General features: G+C 42.1%; 2 protein-coding genes across 5 annotated transcripts in view; one reads left to right on the top strand and one right to left on the bottom strand.

Annotated features, from left to right (window-relative positions):
- LOC144518343 (AP-2 complex subunit alpha-2-like) overlaps nt 1-4,663 on the top strand; it is a 31,430-nt gene extending 26,767 nt beyond the window's left edge. For both annotated transcript variants that reach the window (XM_078250995.1, XM_078251084.1), the window contains 3 exons: nt 2,728-2,797; nt 3,474-3,608; nt 3,745-4,663. In XM_078250995.1, the coding sequence (XP_078107121.1) occupies nt 2,728-2,797; nt 3,474-3,608; nt 3,745-3,822 (283 nt within the window). In that variant the 3' untranslated portion in view covers nt 3,823-4,663. The remainder of the gene's footprint in view (nt 1-2,727; nt 2,798-3,473; nt 3,609-3,744) is intronic.
- A 5,722-nt stretch (nt 4,664-10,385) lies between these two features.
- Nucleotides 10,386-15,989, bottom strand: LOC144518181 (protein C19orf12 homolog). Of its 3 annotated transcripts, none has more exons than XM_078250690.1 (3): nt 15,708-15,989; nt 12,523-12,697; nt 10,386-10,971 (listed from the first exon to the last, which is right to left on the bottom strand). In XM_078250690.1, exons 2-3 carry the CDS (start codon nt 12,680-12,682, stop codon nt 10,706-10,708), a joined length of 426 nt encoding a protein of 141 aa, XP_078106816.1. In that variant the 5' UTR covers nt 12,683-12,697; nt 15,708-15,989; the 3' UTR covers nt 10,386-10,705. The 3 variants fall into 3 exon arrangements, with proteins under 3 accessions (XP_078106816.1, XP_078106989.1, XP_078106903.1); XM_078250863.1 differs by lacking the exon at nt 15,708-15,989 and adding an exon at nt 15,043-15,154; XM_078250777.1 differs by lacking the exon at nt 15,708-15,989 and adding an exon at nt 14,898-14,921.
- Between the last annotated feature and the right edge of the window lie 6 nt (nt 15,990-15,995).

Genomic DNA, 15,995 nt, shown 5'->3' with positions numbered 1-15,995 from the left:
GCCAGATTCCTCATGAAGAAACAAAGAAAAGGAGAGTGAAAAGAAAATGCTATGAAAGCTACTTAACATTAGGATTCAGCTACACTGTCCCCGAAGATGAGCCGTTGCCCGTTTGCGTTTGTTGCTACGAGGCACTGGCTAACGAGAGCATGAAACCGTCAAATCTTCGCCGGCATCTGGAAATCAAGCATGAGGAATTTAAGTCCAAGCCAGTCGAGTTTTTCAAAAGCAAGCTCCAGGAATACCGCACAAGCAAGAAAGTAATGGAATCGACATCTACAGGTGGTGCTACTGCTAAAGCAGTGGAAGTCTCGTACCGGGTGTCCCGAATCATAGCGAAAAAAGGGATGCCACATACACTCGGTGAGGAGGTGGTGCTGCCAGCAATTAAAGAGACTGTGGGTGTCATGCTGGGTGACAAAGCACGAAAGCAAATGGACTTGATTCCATTATCAGACAACACTGTGCAGCGCAGAATCGAGGAGATGACCAGCAATGTGAAAGACCAATTGATATCGCGGGTCAAAGCCAGTCGATTTTTTTGCTGTTCAGCTGGACGAATCCACTGACATAGCGAACCTCGCCAACCTGCTCGCCTACGTAAGGTATGAATACAACGGAGAAATAGAGGAGGACTTTCTCTTTTGTAAACCTCTGCAGACACGAACAACCGCAGAGGCACTTTTTGACATGTTGAACGGTTTCATCACAGAACATGGGATTGACTGGTCACGATGCGTGGGAATAAGCACAGACGGGGCAGCAGCCATGGTAGGCCAACACAGCGGCCTTGTTAAACGTGTGCAAGCAGTAGCTCCGCAAGCGAAATCCATCCACTGCAGCATCCACAGAGAGGCTCTCGCAGCCAAAAAGAATGCCTCCTGATCTGAAAACTGTTCTGGATGAAGCAGTAAAAGCTGTCAATTTCATCAAGGCCGGCCCACTGAATTCAAGACCGTTTTCAGTTTTATGCGACGAGATGGGCAGTGAGCACCGACAATTGCTGCTCCATACCGAGGTCCGGTGGCTGTCAAGAGGGAAGGCGCTTGCACAGCTTTACGAGTTGCGAGATGAGGTGAGACGGTTTCTACTTGACACCAAGTTCGACCTTTCTGGCCGATTCAATGATGCAGACTGGCTTGCCAAGTTGGCATATCTGTCTGACATTTTTGAGCACTTGAATGGACTAAATAGGAGCCTACAGGGGAAGTCGGTTACTCTTTTTCATACACAAGACAAAGTTGAAGCAGTAATCAAGAAGATGGAGATGTGGGCCAGGCGTGTTGAGGAGGCAAACTATGACTCATTTCCAAATCTTTCTGATTAGACATGCACCTTTCAAGTACTGTGCAAGATGATGTCAGAGAGCACCTGCACCTGCTGAAAACTCAGCTACGGATTTATTTCCCAACTCCCGACACAACAGTGAACTGGATAAGAAATCCGTTTGCCACCCTGGATGACTACACCCTGACAAACCCCACCTCCAGAGAGCAAGACAGCCTGGCCGAACTGTCCTGTGACAGTGCTTTAAAAAATGACTTTTCTGAGAGATGCCTGCCTGCTTTTTGGCTGAAAGTTGCCACAGAATACCCCGAGCTGTCCGACAAAGCCCTGAAGTGGATTGTGCCTTTTCCAACCACTTGCCTCTGTGAATCAGGATTTTCATCCCTGGTCATGTTGAAGACAAAGTATCGGAACAGACTTAATGTTGAACCAGATCTCAGATTGAGGCTGTCATCACTGGAACCTGACATCCAGAAATTAACGTCTGCAAAGCAACATCATCCATCTCATTAGGTGACCATTTATTTATTTGTTTGTTTGTTTTTAATATAGGCCTATATTAGACAGATGACAAAAAGAGGAAGGGAAAGATGTGGAGCAGGACAGAGGGGGATATTAGGTTCATATAGGGCTGGCAAATGGCTATTCCTTTTGACAACTTTTTTAAAATGTTTAACCAAGTAGGCCTATACTCTGTTTTCATTAAATGTTGAAATGTTGACATTTTTACTATATCCTGTGTTCTTATTACTGTATAGATTTAATACCCCATTGCTATGGAAATAAGCCTGTTGTTCAAAATGATCCTGATTATGCCCTCGGGAGCTTGAGTAAATAAATAAATTAAATATGTGGCAGCTGTTGTGTGCAGTAAACTTTCTTTTAACAAGCCTGTTGTACTGATGAGATGACCAGTTATAGTTTTAGTGCTAGTAGGCCTATTAACAGTTGCAGATTAATTCAGGTAGGACTGTGTGTAGGCTATACATATTTTATTATGTGTATTATGAGGTGGTCCGAAAATTCGCGATTACAAATAGTGGTCCACACACACACAGTTTGAAAACCCCTGCTCTAAGCGTTGTTGGCTCTAAAACACGTGACATCGCTTAGAGCACCTTTTTAATATTATTATATATTGCTACACATGGTTTTCAACGACAAATTCATGCAGTCAGAAATATATATATATATATATATATAAAAACAGCAAGTGGGAAATCAACAAGTACCATCAGTAGGCAATAATCGATTATGGTCTGGACTGCATCGATGCAGAATCGTCCTTGTCCGGATCGCGATGCGTCGACGCAATGATTACTTTCAACACCCCTAGTATGTCACGTACTTATGCAAGTGTCATGTATATTGCAATTAATGCAGTGGCTAGCATTCTACAGTATATTAACATGTCCTGTTCCTGTCCTCCTGTGTCCTCAGTCCTCAGCAAGAGGTTCAAACAATCTTCAAAGCCCAACACCCAATGGACACAGATGTGACCAATGCCAAGGTAAATACAAAAAAATCACTTCTTTAAGGGAAACTGCTTAGCTTTACATTAAGCAACTGTTTGTGTGAAAATGTACGACTTATTTCGACCTGTATGCTGCACTTGACATTCACGTCATACAATTTACAGTAGGTTTTGAACTCAGCGGGAATACAGTAATACAGCGTCTCCTGCAGCGGGGAGTCAAAGGCAGCGTTCACTGTCACCGCAGCGTTCACTGTCACCGCAGCGTTCACTGTCACCGCAGCGGTTTGTCACTTTGCCTAAGATTGAGTGACAAGTAGTACTCGCCCTGTTGTTTATTTGGTTGCCATGACTTCGCGAGTGATGACGTCCTGTCACTGTTCCAGTTCGCTTGAGTTGAGTCGTGTAATTACGACTTTATAAACGGCTGAAGGAGCGGCGGTGCACGGTGTACATAGTGGAAACCCTGTTGTGCGTCTGCCCTATTTCTGATACCGTGGCGGCAGAAATTTTGCTGTGCCGGGCCACCACGGCCAAATCAACAGAGGAAACACTGGACTCTATGTCGCACGTCACAGCATCGTGCCAAAAAAAGGGGGTCTGGACAGACATGGGCGTAAACTGCACCTTAACTTAGGCATACAACAGCAAGGCGTTCATTCTATATATTTTTTTAAAATATAAAGTTGTTTCTCTGTAAATTCTTTCGTAGATCTTAGGTTTCGGTGTAGCTCTGCTGATTGGGGTGGATCCCAATCCTGCAAACTTTGTTGGAGCTGGAGTCATTCACACTAAGAACACTCAGGTGGGCTGCCTCCTCAGACTGGAGCCCAACACACAAGCACAGGTAAACTAACACACACACACACACACACACACACACACACACACACACACACACACACACACACACACACACACACACAGGTATTGAACCATCAGTCATCATATAGCCTGTGTAACTGTGTGTGTTTTCTCTCCAGATGTACCGGCTGACCCTGCGGACCAGCAGGGAGTCTGTGTCTCAGAGACTGTGTGATCTCCTCTCTGACCAGTTTTAGACTGCACCGGAATTTCTACACCTTTACTCTATGTCTCACGTTAGATAGGATTTGATGTATTGTACAGTGTAAATTCTTTTCTTTTTTTTTTTTTCTTTTACTTACTCCAAATGTAAATGAAGTGTATTTTCCCGCACATAGCTTTACTAATAACACTGCTTTGAACCTGCCTTGTGTACTCCCTCTGAGCACCTTGTTGCGGATGGCGCGTGCGGCTCTCAATGCATCTCCGTGGTGTTCTGCAGCTCCAGACTTGAGAACCGTTTTGAAATGACTTGTTTTTTGCCTTTTTATTAATGAAACATTTTGCGTAGGAAGCACTAGTGAGATTGAGATAGTTGAACATAGCAATAGGGTCGTGAATTGAACCAGTGTTTTGAACCAATTTCCTCAACTCCTCGCCCATTTTGCACTCGTTTGGTGAAAAATCGAATCACTTAAGTAGATCAGATAGATTTAGACAAGAGCATTTTTACTTCAATGTCAACATTCTTTCACCAATTTTAAACGTCTGTCATCTCAGGAGGAAAAGCAAAGCTTTGCATTGTGGTATATTGTTAGTAAATAACAATAACAATTTTTGTTCCGGGGTGGGAGGTTTTCAACTACACTGTGCATAAAGTTTACACACAGAATTCAGGCACTTCAATAAAATGGCGCCAAAAAAAATAAATAAATATAGAACACTAGGTAGCAAATGGATATAATTTGCTGATAGTTATGAAATTTTATTGTCTGATTTCACACAGTTGTGCCTGTGAACCTTTTGTTACTCTGTCAACAGAAAGAGCCTTCAAATAGACAAGTTATTTTTATATATATATATATATATATATATATATATATATATATATATATATAATATAAATAAATATGTAGCACTGTCACACTACTTTCACCTGAATGCATTTATTCACTTAACACTGCCAAACTGGTAATATCTCTCTGTTTCAATAACGTACGGTGTGTTTTTTGTTTTATAAAATGTACTTTTATCATAATCCTTGATGGCATATTCATGCTTGACATAAAGGTGAAAAAAAAAAATTCTTCCCACCACCACCTCTAAAGCAGCGTACAAATGACGAGCTGCGGCTTCACAGGGGCTTATGTGTGACGGCAAGACTCCAGGAAGTCATTGTACCGGCAAATGGAAATATGAGAAATGGACATAACCCCCAACAAACGACAACTAGTAATTTTTACACTGCTGTTTTTGTACGTATTAAAGGAACACCCCGACTTATTGGGACTTTGTCTTATTCCCCGTATCCCCCAGAGTTAGATAAGTCCATACATACCCTTCTCATCTCCGTGCGTGTCGTAACTCTGTCTGACGCCCCCACTGCTAGCCTAGCTTAGCACAGATCCTGGAGGTAACCGGCTCCATCTAGCCTACTGCTCCCAATAAGTGACAAAATAACGCCAACATGTTCCTATTTCCATGTTGTGATTTGTATAGTCACAGCGTGTACAAATAACAAGGTCACATGACACACAGCCATCTTCTAACCGTATATAAACTGGGAACTATATTCTCAGAAGGCGAAGCACTGCTACTTGGGCGGAGTGATTTGCTCGCAGCACCTGAGAAGCCCCGTGGTGAGGAGCAGAGAGCAACAACGGTGCTTTTCAGGTGTTGTGCTAACCACTCCGCCCAAGTAGCAGAAGTAGCAGTGCTCGCCTTCTGAGAATATAGTTCCCAGTTTATATACAGTTAGAAGATGGCTATGTCTCATGTGACCTTGTTATTTGTACACGCTGTGACTATACAAATCACAACATGTAAATAGGAAAATGTTGGCGTTATTTTTGTCACTTATTGGGAGCAGTAGGCTAGATGGAGCCGGTTACCTCCAGGATCTGTGCTAAGCTAGGCTAGCGGTGGGTGCGCCAGAGTTACGACACGCACGGAGATGAGAAGGGTATGTATGGACTTATCTAACTCTGGGGGATACGGGGAATAAGCTAAAGTCCCAATAAGTCGGCGTGTTCCTTTAAGGACCTTTGGTTCAGAAATAATGACAATTGCTAAGAAAAATGTAAGAATACATCTTTAGGTTGTGTTAAAAGGGTTTGGCCGATTCATGAATAACGGTACCTTCAACTGGACCTGAGAAGCTTTGCTGTGACGTTACCATGTTTTAACAATGGCTATGGGCCCATAACCATTTATCCATTTACATTGTGTGGGATTTAAGGTTTCACATCATATTGAGACCAGTGGACTCTGTCCTTTTGGAAGTCATGAGATGACCTATTTACAATTTACTTCTGTCAGGCCAAGGAGTGTACAGGAAGACCAACTGTTCCAGAGTCCCGCTGTGCCTTCTGTTTAGCATCTTTTTTGTCAAGAACAGCAATGGGATGAAGGTGTGTGGGCAGGATTTGCAACTGTGTTTTTATGAGTATCAAGTGGTTGCATTTCATATATTTTAACAATAAATAGAACCACGTAAAGCTATAAATGACCACTTGACATAAGCACTGGTTTTCTTTCTGGACAGTTTTGGATACAGTACTACGGAAACCACAAATTACTATACGTTTTTAATGTCACAGGTGTTGCTCGGAGGAACAAACCAGGCAAAAATATTGGACTTTTGTTAACTATAGGTTGCTGGAAACAAGACTCCAATAATTTGCTGGATGTGTAGTTAAGCTACTGTTGGCTAACACATTTGCCTTTGTTGTTTTTTTTTTTTATAAGGTGACATGTCAATGTTGTGTTTACAGGTAGTACCCGCTGCTCCCAATTGGCCAAAAAAACAGTTAATGCAGGTTTCAAGCAATTGTGTTTTAGAACCTGGGTCACGTTATGGTTTGGTGCACTCTGATGTTACAGACAACACAGACGTGTGCTCAGCTGGACCACAGCTTAACACCAGGGTCCAAATGAGGCAACCAAAATACAAGCCACTGACTGGCTTTTCATCAAGTCCAATCTTAACCAGTTGACTGTCTCACCGTCTCTGTCATGGACCTTATTTAGGTTATAACTTTTATTGTTCATCTCCACTTAAAGCTCCAAATAACTGCTCACTGGACTCTAATGTAAAGTGGAGTACAGTGTTATAATGCAACACTATATACTGTAGATATTTGGGCCTGAACCATGACATGAAGACATAGTCTGCGTCCTTGGTACTATATCCCGTACACTCAGTGCTTACTGTCCCATTTTAACTTTACAAATTGTCACAATGCTGTCTTTTGTGCCTTCTAACAAGGGTTTGGTCTCTGTGCCAGACACATTTGAAAAAGAAGATAAAGCTGGATATGTTGTTGCTATGTAAACGTAGGCCTAATGTCATTTCAACATCCAAAAGTTGTTTTTATGAATAAAAGAATCGGTCTTTGTAAACAAATTACAACCTATTGTGTTTGCTTTTTTGCTACATGATTACTATACAGTATTATTACACAATATGTTTAATTCAACTCACCATATCCCACATTGTAGTTGAATATTGTGTGTGCAGTTGATGGCAGGATCTCTAATTTAAGCCTTACTGCTGGCTGGTTTCAGTGCTCACGGTTTTGTGGGTAAGGACAGATGTGTGTTTTACTTTGGAAGATGCAAAGATAGTCGCACCGGTTCTTATTTCTGCTATGCATCACCTGTGTTTTAGAGAAGCTCCAACACCACAGGGAAAGTGGTGACAAGTGACATTTTTGTCACAATATTATAGTTCACGATCTACGTCGACGTTTCAATCGAAACATTGAGATATTTACAGGTTTTGACTTGATTGTGGAAGAATTTATATTCATTATTTCACCAGCAGCAATGTGTGCAAACTGACTGAAAAAGGTTGCTGCCTTCACTATCTCCACTTCAAAATGACATTGTTGAGAGAGATTAGATAACAAAACTGGACTGGTTGCCACGTCGCTTCCATCCCACTTTGCATAGATGACCTCGCTCATCTGTGTCACTGCGTAGACAAAACAAGTAGGGCTGTCCAACGATTACATTTTCTTAATCGCGATTAATCGTTGAATTTCTATAGTTAATCGCGATTAATCACGTTTTGTCACATGATTAAAATTCTATTATTTTGCATTTCAGAACAGTTTTTAAGTACATATTAACAATGGAAAGCCATTCTTACCGGTGGATCTTGATTGGGAATCAAATGAATGCAAAGAAAGTGACTTTATGAACTTGATTTTAAGATTTGTATTTGTTTATTATATATTTAATCTAGTCACACAACTTTGAATGGACCACAAGGCTGTAAATTACCAGTTTCATAGAACGCACCGTCTGTGTTTTTCCGACAACAGCAGCTGCAGATTGTTACATCCCGGTGTCGGAATCCTCTCCAGTGAAACACTGTCACACTTTACACCGTTTAGCGTTAGCTGTCAGCATTGTAACTGTGTTTAATCCAGCTACTAGCTAGCGGTAGGCTAACGTTAGCTGCTGTTGAGTGTAGTGTTAACTAGCGTCATGTGCAGCTGTGTTTCTGTTTCCTGTAACGTCTGTTTCAGAGCATCAGAGAGAAGTGCAGGCATATCAGTGGCACCAGAATGAGGCACCGAAATCCGCGTTGCTATTCCTGCAGCAGCAGGATGTGTTACGAGGAAGATAGTATCCTGTTAGGCACGACGCCCCCATCGGTGTATGTGAATGGCTGAATGAGAGGAAAATTGTAAAGCACATTGTCTGGTAAGGTAGGAAGGCGCTATATAAATGCAGTAAATTTACCTTTACCATCGGAAGAGTGGCTTGAGAACACTTCAAAGGGCACCCCCACCCAGTCAAAAAAACAACCACTGGGAACCAAGCAATCGGCCGTTCCGAACAGGCATGCGCTCCAAACGGGCACTGTACTAGTTTCAATAAAATGTGAAGCTCTACCGGCATCGATTGCTCTGATTGTGTGCCACTTTTTTCAACTTTTGAACCGATTTGGATTTTTGACGTTGATCACCCGTTTAGAACGCACACCTGCTGCCCTTCTTTTGGTTAAAGTAAAATAAATGTATACAACATTTTAATAATTTTGATTATTATCATTTTAACTTGGTATCTCATAATTTCGATGTACTATCTCCTAATATTGACTCCCCATGATTTTTTTTTTTTTATATATTGCATAACATTTAATCACTTAATTTTCCTGGCATTAATGGGCCTCCATATCTTAGACTACAGTGTATATGAATAAAAGCCCCTGCACAGGTATTAACAGTTTTACTACAAGGGCTGAATTAAACCTAATAGGACATCACCTGTTTGAACTAAACATGCCAAGGAGATAGTTATGGGCTCAAGACAAACTTGTTGTGGAAGTTCATTCCTGACCTTTAGGAGCAGTTTGTGTAACAAGATGATTTTTATTATTATAATATTGTACAGCAGTTGTGAGACATTGTTGCTGCAATTCTTGCTTACAGATGTGTGTATTTTTCAAAATGTGCCCTAACAATCCTAACAATTTAACATTATTAAATAAGCAAATGATTAGTCAAAAGCAAAATTGCTGCAAAAGGTGTATTTTATTTGAAGTTCCTACGCAGATGTATATTAAAACATGCTGATACAGAATGTGGGCATAAGGAGATCCGGAAGCACAATATTCTTTTTAAAAACCAGAGAGGAAATTTGGCATCTGTTGTACAAAAACATAATTTGTGCTAATGTCACTATTTATTCATGATTGAGTAACACAGATAGCTTTCTATGGTGACTGTGATTTCTTTCATGTTAAGGCAGTGGTGGATAAGGTACTCAGATCTTTTACTGAAGTATTGACGTTAAAATAAACTACCAAAATACCGATAGTTAAAGTAGTCATCCTGCAGAATGGTCCTTTTCAGAACAATATCTATAATATCACTGGATTATAATTAGCGGTTCATTACTGTGTAAGCATCTCTAATATTACAGTGGATAAAGGATAACGGATATGCTGCTGGGTAGCAATAGTTCATAAGTTATGAGTTGATTTAAATTTTGTATTTATAATCTGAATCTGCCAAATAAATATAGGGGAGTAGCAGTGGTTAAAGTGATGGTTCGGCGTAATTTCACCCTAGGCTGCTTTGCACCTTGACCTCGAGCCAAACAACCCCCCATAAGCTTTTTTCCCTTGTTATAACGTTGGTCGAGTTAGCATTATCAGCTGGTTAGCTTAGTGCAGGCGCTAATGGATCCACGTTTGTATCTCGTAAATTACCCCACTAATAATACCCGGAATGATACCAAACTTCTACAGTAGTACAAATAGTTTCTGTACTTATAAAACGAGGCATTAGAAAGTTTGTAACTACACCAGAAGTATATTTAAATAATACTTGCCTGATGGATACTCCTTTCGGCTGCTACCGCACTATCGGCGCTATTGCGCAGTACTTACATACTACTACTACTACATACTTCTGGTGTAGTTCCAAACTTTCTAATGCCTCATTTTATAAGTACAGAAACTATTTGTACTACTGTAGAAGTTTGGTATCATTCCGGGTATTATTAGTGGGGTAATTTATGAGATACAAACGTGGATCCATTAGCGCCTGCACTAAGCTAACCAGCTGATAATGCTAACTCGACCAACGTTATAACAAGGGAAAAAAGCTTATGGGGGGTTGTTTGGCTCGAGGTCAAGGTGCAAAGCAGCCTAGGGTGAAATTACTTAGTACCTTAAAAAATGTACTTAATACAGTACTTGAGTAAATGCACTTGGTTACATTCCACCTCTGTTGTTAGACACTCTGAAAATAGCAAAGGCTAACTTCTCCATTTGCCCCAGTTGAGAAAATAAAACATCCATGATTCCGTTTTTCCAATGAAGTACAAAAACCTTTTGCAGAGGACTCTGGTTGTGTTTGGCAGGCCTGACCATCCTGAAAAAAGTCTGTGCGGAACTAGAACTCAGTCTCGATAGCGCACCTCTGCTTTGAGTTCCTGTGTGACGTAGCTAACCAGCGCGGCGGTGACCTGCTGCTGCAGAGTGGCGTTGCCCATCACCAGGGCGATGAGCTGGGCCGCGTCCATCCAGCTCAAGTTCCCCAGGATGGTCTGGATGTGGTCGTAGAGCTTCTGTTGCTGGGCGGGGGGCATCTCCATCAGGATCTGAGGCAGAGGCCGGAACTGGCCGCTGGTCAGCCAGCAGCCCAGCAGACCGCCTACTGCCCCCCCTGGTGGAGATAAATGGTCAGTTACAGGGTCAGTGGAAATCAAATGTCAGCATGTATAAACCTGCATCAAAGACAACAGAAAACTCAATGATCAGGAATCTTAAAAGGTCCCATATTCTGCTCATTTGCAACATGGCATCATGACTTTGCATAAACATACACGCCACATTCCTAAAGCCAAATGGCGTGTTATCTGTACGCATTTTGAGCTATCCACGTGTATGTCTACACTGTATACAGCGCATGTAAACATAGACGCATGTTATCGTGAGAACGTGCCGTGCTATCGCGAGAACAATGTCACGTGTGTGCAAAAAAAAAAAAAAAACACTGGGAAAAGGCTTTAGTAACACTAAAAAACGACAAAAACACGACGGTGACCAACGTCACACGCTTAAGAAAACAATAAACGGTCGGGTTTAGGAAAAGAATGGGCTTTATTAAAGTGCCCATATTATGAAAAAAACACTTTTTCTGGGATTTGGGGTGTTCTTTTGTGTCTCTGGCGCTTCCACACACATACAAACTTTGAAAAAAAATCCATCCATGCTGTTTTGAGTGAGATACGGTTTCTGAATGTGTCCTGCCTTCAGTCTCCGGGTGAGCTGTTCAAAATCGGCACGGCTTGTGATGTCACAAGCCGAAACGAGCTGGCTAACCGCAACCGTTAGCTCGTAGCATTAGCTAGCATGCTACCTCGTTCTCAATAGCAAAGCACTGCTACAACACACACAAGTTCACCATAATCTACAAAAGAACTACTTCCATGTGCGCCCTCATTTAGAAGTCTCTCAGCTAATCCTGCCTTGTAACTGACTGAAGTTGTAGAAACAGCCTTTCTTTTACTGTCTATAGAGCTAGCTAGCTGACATGATCTACATCTGAGCTACTGCACATGTGCGAGTGCAATCAAAGATAGTACAGAAGAAGAAGAAGAAAAGAGGTCTCACTCTGTAGCTAAAACAGAGACCAGCTGAAAAGAGGATCTGCAGCAGTGAGAGAGAGAGAGCGGTGCAGTACAACAAAAATATGGTGTTTTTTGAAAATTAAACCATGTAAACATATTCTGGTGCAACCTGAAAATGAGCATAATATGGGTGATTTAAAACGGATGACAAACGCCACACGCGGGACGTGATCCCAGCCCTCCTGGGTGAAAGTCCTGTGTTTCAGAACGATCCTGATCAGTTCAGAGTCTAAACTGATAGTGTTGTCCCACCAAGAGTCACAAACCCAAAGACTTGAGCCAAACATGCCTAAACATGAGCCAAGACAGAGAAAAGCAGTAAATCCCTGTGGATTCATGTTCTACCAATAACTTAACAGTGAATAAGAATGAAGAAGAGGTGGTTAGAAGAATTAGTATTATTCAAATCTTCAAACAGTCTCATCTGTAATGTAAATAATAGCCTGCTCAGAGTTTTGCATTTCCCTTCAAGGTGTGGAACCCTAGAAATCTCACAGTCCCCAGTCAGTGCAGGCAGCTGTAGAGTCTACTTCAGAAATACAAAAGTCAGAATCTGTAGCGTTTGTCCGAGTACTTATTCTTACCAACAGCAATGCCTGGAGGTCCACCGAGCAGCCCGCCCACGAAGGCAGTTCCTCCTGTCACCACAGCTCCTTTGGTGGAGCTTTTCACGGCCACCTTGATCTGATCGTGAGCTGATAATTCACAGCACAGACGCATGACATCATCCATCCGTGGAGCCATTCCTGCGTTGAGACCCTGGCATCATAGAAAAGAGAAGAGAACAGTCAACTCTACTGTGGGCGTCTTACCTAAAACATTTAAGCCATGTGTGTAAGTTTCTGTGTGTAGTAACTTTAAGCCATGGTTCAGATCAGAGGAAGACTACATTTTGCCGACACAGAATTCATTTTTTTAATGAGTTTTGACACGATTGTTTCGCCGGGGTTAGCACGGCAGCATCTACTAAAACACCAAACCTAGTCTAGCCGTGTGTCATTTTGCAATCATGATGTCTAAAGGCCCAGACACACCGACCAGATGGCCGACCGTCGGCAGGAAAGCCAGTTGGACTGATCAGTCTCCCCAAGTTAGTCAAAAAAGTGCCTCTGAACACACTAAAGCGACGAGATGTAATACGTCTCCATAACAGCAGGCGGCGCTAATCTGTATTTCGCCCAAAAAATGAAAACCAGCAGCTGATTGGACGAACGCGTCACGTGGGTATGGCGCCTTGTTCAGAATACTATCTCATATTGTACTAAAATAGTTCACTGAAACGTGTTTCTGAAAACATTTTAAGAGAGAAATAGGCCGTGCAGTTGCTGAATCTGTCTTCATTTCAGATCAACAAAGGTCAGTTTAAGAGATTTTCGTCAGATTTTGAGAGACTCTGGTCACGCTCATTCCACTCCCCGTTTCCGGGTCAGCACTCTACCAATCAGAGGGGTCATTTTAGTCCGACTGCCAGCAGTGCCCGCCCCGCCGATTATACATGTCAAATCGGCCAAACCGAAGGACGACGGCCCCTCGGATGGACGATGGCACGGAACACACCGAAAAGACTCGAGTCAGTGACCTCACCAGACTGTCCAACGACCGATTATCGGCTCGGTGTGTAGTAAGCTTAGGGCGCTGACACACAGAGCCGATTATCGGCCGTCGGACCGTCTGGCGAGGTCGGTGACTCGAGTCTGTTCGGTGTGTCCCGTGCCGTTGCCCGTCGGAGGAGCCGTCGGCCTTCATTTGGGCCGACACGACATGTTCAGTCGGAGACAGGGCAGTCGGGGCACACCCGGAAATGGCGAGTGGGTGACCCGCTCAAAATCTGACGAAAATCTTTTAACGGACCTTTGTTGATCTGAAATGAAGACAGATTCAGTAACTGCACGGCCTATTTCTCACTTAAAATGTTTTGAGAAACACGTTTCGGTGAACTATTTTAGTACAATATGAGATCGTATTCTGAACAAGCCATCATGACAGTCTGGCTGTGAATTTTCAGAGAAAAAAGACCCACGTGACACGTTTGTCCAATCAGCTGCCGGTTTTCATTTTCTGGGAAACAATCATAGACTGTTAATAGAAACAATACAGAGAAGCGCCGCCTGCTGCTATGGAGACGTATTACGTTTTGCGCACGCGCAGAGCGTACGCTCAAGTCAGTGTCGCCTCAGTGTGTTTTGAGGCATTTTTTGGACCTCGGGGACCCGACTGGTCCGACTGCCTTTTCTGCCGACGGTCGGCCGAGATTTTGACGAAGGGCCCTCTACAAGACACAATTAGGTGGTAATGCAAGACCCATATTAGTTCATAATGTTCTTTAGTGGTGCAAATCTAACACAAATCCTGTGACTCTGGAGCTCAGACCAATAGTCCTGTGACTTTTGGAGTCAAAGAAATTAAGTTTGCCATCACCAGGCAATGCATACATGCTGTATATGATCGTTTTGTTTTTTTCCTGGGAGACCCACATCTCTGGGAACTGGAATAATATAACATTAGATGAACGAACCTAGTATAGGCTACATGACTGTCAGGACAAATTCGGTTTCACTTTTACTTGTAAGTTAAACGAAACGGCACAAAATTGCAACAAATAAATTATTGAAATGCATCTCCATACATTACAAATACACAACTGTATTTCAAAAAATTATGTATAATTATGTAATGCTTTATACACTGCAGGTACCCCGAATTACAACGTGGCGGCTGTCAATTAATTCTTAAAATATCTCGGGTCCAATTATAGGTGGCAACACCCAACATTATTTGATCCAAATTAAAATTACCCCGGTTTCTATATGGAGTTAAGTGTGTTCGTTAGTCGAGTAGCTACTGGTCTAAACTGACTGGTAGCTATATAAACTGACATAAATGTTGTCGTTTGTTTTTTCCCCAAAGAGAACGTTTCGACGATAATGAAGACAGTTAAATCAACAACGCATACACATACCACGTTTAGTTTCTATTTTAATACCGAACAAAACAAGACTTCAAGCACCGAGGGATTCATTTCTTCATCTCTAAGCAAATACAAGACATAGAAGAGAGCTGTCGCTGCCACCAGCCTCCCCTCAAAAAGTACTTGTTATAGTTACCTTCAGTCCTGTCCTAAATGTGCCAAGCAAAGCTGTAGTTTTTGATTTCGCGTTCGTTCGGCTTTTCTCAAACTCTGCACATGACGGGTGGAAGGACCCGGATTGGCAGCATAGAGTCGCACCACTTCCTGGTTTCCAAAAGTGTATCAGAGAGTATACAATCGAGCCAAGATTATGATTTTCCACCAAAGATAATCTACCGGTATGTCAATATGTCGTAAAGCCACAAACCATATAATTATTTTGAGATAAAACATGTCATGTGTCTATACTGAGACAGTCCTTCCTATTGTTATTGTGCGCAGTTAAGTCAACACAAGCATGAGCTAGAAAAGGAGAGTCAAGAATTAAGTCAATTTAAGGCGGCGGGTTGATCTTTTTATTTGGAGATGACAAAGATGAAAACCAAGCTGTGCCATAATGCTATTAATTAACACCAAAGCCCGTCTACCTTATTAGAAATTCTTTGTTAACACCATGGCTGCTAGCACTGTGCTTGCTTCTTGTCTCTCTTTTCTCTTCTCTCGGAAGGTTTTACATTTTCCCTTTGACAAAGTCTTAGATAAAACTCTTTAAAAACATTATGGAGTTAGCTAGCTAGCTAGCTAGCTAGTTGTTCGCTCGTGCACAAATCGGTAAGTATAAAATAACTAGCTATAACTTACTAGTTTTCACAGAAGAAATTCCTCCCTGTGCTTTCTGGTGCTGCTGCTTCAAATGAGCATGTTTGAGTGGTTGTGGGGAACATACATTAGGTTACTGTCCATTTTTGAAACTTTCTTACTAACGTTAGTCTACGGTAGAAATACCTTTTTGTCCACTACGTTGTTTACAAGTTCCTATAGACATAGCTTATCTATAACTGTTCCACTCTGAGTTATAGCTTGAGAAGACAGTGTTCACAAATATGAATTCCTGTCCTAATATCTTTGCAGAAGGAAAAGTGGTCTCGG

This window comes from Sander vitreus, chromosome 1, assembly GCF_031162955.1.
Source record: "Sander vitreus isolate 19-12246 chromosome 1, sanVit1, whole genome shotgun sequence".
NCBI classification, from domain to species: Eukaryota; Metazoa; Chordata; class Actinopteri; order Perciformes; family Percidae; genus Sander; species Sander vitreus.
The sequence above is the reverse complement of the archived record's forward strand: the minus strand, read 5'-3'. Positions and strand labels throughout refer to the sequence as shown.